This window comes from Zophobas morio, unplaced genomic scaffold, assembly GCF_036711695.1.
Source record: "Zophobas morio isolate AGI-343-1 ecotype UQ-CSIRO unplaced genomic scaffold, CSIRO_AGI_Zmor_V1 ptg000033l, whole genome shotgun sequence".
Classification (NCBI taxonomy): Eukaryota; Metazoa; Arthropoda; class Insecta; order Coleoptera; family Tenebrionidae; genus Zophobas; species Zophobas morio.
Genome location: NW_026972138.1, coordinates 1,992,798 through 1,997,621, shown reverse-complemented (window position 1 = coordinate 1,997,621; position 4,824 = coordinate 1,992,798). Strand labels below are relative to the sequence as shown.

Genomic DNA, 4,824 nt, shown 5'->3' with positions numbered 1-4,824 from the left:
TACAGTTTCTCTGTTTGACTCTCACGTATGCTGTTACGCCTGTCATCTTAAATTAAGAATGTTTATACATACACGATTTTCAGTTGCCTCTGATACGTATACGTGAGTAAATTGTTTCTTTATTTTATTGATTATTACAAATCAATATTCAAAACGACCCTATTCATTTTCCCGAAAATTTGAGAATATAATAATTTTATTCTTAGTATTACACTACATCTATCCCAAACTGATATACGTGTCCTTGCAAAAATGTTGATGACGTCATCGCAATTTTTTTTTAAATTCCCACTACAAAAATGTAATGAGAAAAAACACAATAGGCATGCAGTCGTCAAGTTTCCGACAGCGAGGGAAGTACTGTCTAAACTCTTTAGACCAATTTTTTAGATTTGCTTATGCAGGTGACTCAAAAAAATTAATGAAAATATCAATTTATTTTGTTTATTAAATCAGGAACGGCTCACTGCATTTTCCCAGAAAACTTTGGGAATACAATACTGTTATATTTAGTATTACCGTGCACCAGTCCAAGTTGACAACTTTCGACCGATTTTTTCATCTATTTAAGCTTTTTTACGGATTTTTTAATCTATTTTAACGTTCTTTATCAAGTTTTTACGCAAACAGGCTAATTTTGACGTTGAAGTTTTCTATTGCTTTCTTATAAAATAAAGAACGTTGATTTTTGTCGCGAATTTTTTAAAAGTTGTGGATTTCTAAAGATTTTGACCATAATTCTATCGCAACGCTTATAAAAAAATAAAAAAAACACTTCAACGTAGGTAAAAAATTAAATACAAAATGTGGGATGAAACGTACCATTTTGCTTACTACTAATTTGTCCCTTTTTTGTGTTATATGTTTATTTTTATAGAATTGCATACTCAGACTATATGTGTGATTCATGAATCCGTTTCACCATAAAGATGCAGATTTTTGGGAAAAAATTCAAAATTGTATTTTACAATTTAACTTGAAAATTGCAAAAGCGAATGTATTGAAATATTCCAAACGTTTTAAGGTTATAGGAAAGATGATAAATTGTTAATCAAAATTTGTCCGTTTAAGGCCTTCCCAAAAAATTACGACGTCATCTTAGAATTCTTACATTTTATAAAAATAACATATTCCTCGATATGTGATTTGTGAATCCGTGTTGAGTTTTTATCCTTGGCATTTAGATTTTTGGGAAAAAATCAACATTGTATAACAATATTTTACAATGTAACTTTGAAATTGCATAAACCGAATGCTGTGAAATCGTCCAAATATTTTAAGATAATTTGAAACATGGTAAATCGTTAGTCAAAATCATTCAGGACACAAAATCAACCAAATTTCATTTTATTTTAAATCATAAACAGTCGAAGTTAAGCATATTCTGAGAAACTGAAATTGTCTAAATAATTTTTTCAAAACGCCAATGTCGTTTGTTGTTGTTGAAATTGTACGAGGTAAATTAAATATGTGCACACTAATGCTGTTACCTGAAACACCGAATTAATTTTTTGAATTTTTGAAATATATTTAACTCACCGTGAAGAGCAAAGGCCAGTCCAGTTCGACCAAACCGTGAGTCGTAAACTTTAGTCTCTTGACTTGAGTTTGTAGATAAAAAATTTCTCTCTAAAAGTACACGTTTTGAGTGAAAATGGAAACTTAACTGAAGTATTTTACCTCCTTGTAGTTAACATTTATTGAAGTATTTATAATATCTACAATTTTCACTAAATTTCGATATATCAATAATTTTATTTTACCTCTCTGTAATAGACAATGAACGGACATAACAACCAGCAAACTTCAAGAATTAATTCCAAAATCCAGTACACTGAAAGTATAACATCAAAATCCACCTCAGGGTCTTCGTACGACAACCGAGCTGTTGATATTGTCTGAAACAACACTAGAGCTAAATCGATTATGAGAGAGATAAACTTGAGAAAAACAGTAACTTGTGTAATATTTTACACGTCTTGCTTTAAATCACAGTACGTCTGAAAAATCTGTGTTATCTTTTTCGTCTCGACCAAGTTTGCTTGTTTCAAGAAGCCATTAAACTGTTTAACAACAGCAACGTCCCTTTGACCATCCAGAATACGAATTCCAAAGAATCGTCATCTTGCACCCACAACCAGTTTATCACAAAGATCACAAATAAGTTGCTATATAACGTAAAAGCGTAAAGTCGTAAATTTTTCTTTATTCTTGAATCGTCTATTTTTCGTCGAGTAATTCCTTCCAACAGCTCTCCAAATGCAACAAGTCTGTAAAAAACTCGCACCACCTGAGTTTGTTTAAAATTCATTATTAGAATAAACGTGGTGAAATATAAAGCTTCCATCGCTGTTGTAATTAGAATCGAAACGCTCTCGACTGCGTCCAAACTCCCGAGTAAATTTCGAAAATCTATCGACATAATTAGGATTAAAATGATGACAATGTTCATAAATATTGAGGTTGTGGTTCTCTTGAAAATTTTCCTTTCTTTGTTTGTGTCTCCGGGGTCATTTACCAAGCAGTAGGATGTAAATCCTGTCCATTTACATACAAAAAATACCCAAGAGAGCATGTTGATTAATCGCTGCTCCATAGTATTTGTGTTACAATGAAATGAATATGTGTAAGTAAAAAACAGAATAAATTTGTATTATTTTTTATTAAGTAGTTAGTAGTGTATTATGTGGACAATTGAAAATACTACTAATGTTATTAGTTATTAGTAATCCTACTTAATTGATTCAAGTCGTTCTAATTTCGTTATTGTTTATCAGCAAGTTGCTTAAACTGTATCAGGTAGATCAAATAAGTGGTCACTAGTGTCACAATCTACGAAAAAAAGTTATTAGTAATTTTAATTAGTCGAGTTATTTGACCTACAGTGTAGAATAAAGGCCAGTCCAAGTCCAATAACCCATGAGTTGTAAATTTCACAGTCGTAAGCATAGTTTGCAAACAAAAGAGCTCTTGTTCTTTATACCCAGAAAACGATCCGTTTTCTTGAATATCGTCACACAAGGAAACGGTGAACACAGCCTACGAAAAGTCTCATTCAAAAATTTTAAACCTATTATTCAAACTTACCTCTCTGTAATAAAAAATGAAGGGGCAAATCACGCTGAAAGCTTGAAACATTAGAACGAAGATCCAGTAGCCAGTAACGAGAATCAAGGGCAGCTTGCTGAAGTACTTGTTTTCGTAGATTTGCCCCATAATAAAAATCTGGTAGATCGTTGCAGCCAGCTCTATCACGATGTACACAGTCTTAAAGAAAACGACGATTTGCGAAATATTCTGAATGTTCTTTTTAATATCCGCGTACGACTGGAAGACAACTTTGATTTTCCTAATTTCCGTTTCACTTTCTGTTTTTAGAAAATCGTTGAACTGTCGAACAATGTTTATCGTGATTACTAGATAATAAAAAATCAAAATTTCGCCAGAAACCACCGAGAAATTTAAGACCGCGTCCTTGATCATCCACATTATGAAATCGATCCTGGCGTAATTCGAAACTGAAAACCAATTTGCAGACCACATGATTAGCAAGTTGGCGTACGTTATGAGGGTGTACAGTTTCAGGATTTTCTTCACTTTCGCGACGTCGATGTTTCGGTTGGTGATTTTTTGGGTGAGAACGGCGAAGGAGACGATTTTGGAGAAGGTTGTCACGACGCGGGTTTGCTTCATGTTGAGGATTAGAATGAGGATGGTGAGGTAGTGCATGTAGAGGACGGACGAAATTAGGGAGAAAACCATGTCGACTTTGTCCACGTTTAAAAAGAAGTCGGAGAAGTCGAGAGAGAAGAAGACGATTACGAGGACTAGGACGGCGTTCAAGTAATTCGATGATTTCGTTTTTGTGAAAATGTTGCGCTTGGTGGGGTGGGTTGGGGTGTAGGTGATGGAGTAAGAGGTGAAACCGGTCCACTTACAGACGAAAAATAGCCAAGAGGTTAAATTTATTAGTTGGCGTTCCATGGCGATGTTTACGACGAATTTAAAAACACTTCATTTTTATAGGGTAGTAGATAAATTATTACTAAGTACTTAAAAAAAAGAAAATTAGTAAATGGTAGTACAGACATGACGAATGACGTTAATAATTAAATTAATAGCGGTGTTGACACTATTCTAAACAAACACCAATATGTTGATGCGCAGTGACCTTAATAAATATTGAAACTTAAAATGCAAATAGAGAATTTATTTGTTTGATAAAGTACTAAATATCTACTCGAAAATCTTCCTCAATTTTTAGTGGATTTTTTGATAATTTTTATTGTGATATTTTTTTTATTTTTAAGCGAAATTTTACAAAAGACAAGTACCAAAATTTACTTTCTTCAAAGCTTCAGGTTTTTGTTATTAATTGGTAAATTTGTATCGATTATTGTGGGAATTCAGGCGTTCCTACTGAGTAAATTTTGGTTTATAAATTATTACCACAGATCAACAAGGTATTGTTCGCAATACCTTTCTACAATAAATTCAGTTTGGTAAACCTGTTAGGAAATACCTCACCTTCTGTTTGTAGTACCGGGGAAGGCGAAATTTGCTTTCACAGGACAAGGGTTGGAAAAGTGTTAAATGCGCTCTTGTTTGTTACTACTTCTTTTGCTGCAGTAAATTTTTGGCACTGTCACGCAGAAATCGACAAAACAAGTTTGGTGTCTTCGCAGATATCGAAGTGTGTTTTTTATTTATTTTTTTTATCTTGATTGTAACACTGATTGTAAAACGGTTGTTTTAAATTTTTCAGTGGGATCTTTGAAAACGGTATCTTCACATAATTCGTCATGAAACAGTTTCACTTTTTTT

The 4,824-nt window shown here is 32.9% G+C and overlaps 1 protein-coding gene across 1 annotated transcript; it reads right to left on the bottom strand.

Moving 5' to 3' along the window:
* Nucleotides 1-2,763: 2,763 nt before the first annotated feature.
* On the bottom strand, nt 2,764-3,984 carry LOC135139750 (uncharacterized). The gene is made up of 3 exons (XM_064070077.1): nt 3,088-3,984; nt 2,884-3,039; nt 2,764-2,832 (listed from the first exon to the last, which is right to left on the bottom strand). The coding sequence occupies exons 1-3, from the start codon at nt 3,982-3,984 to the stop codon at nt 2,764-2,766; spliced, it is 1,122 nt and encodes a 373-aa protein (XP_063926147.1).
* Nucleotides 3,985-4,824: the final 840 nt, after the last annotated feature.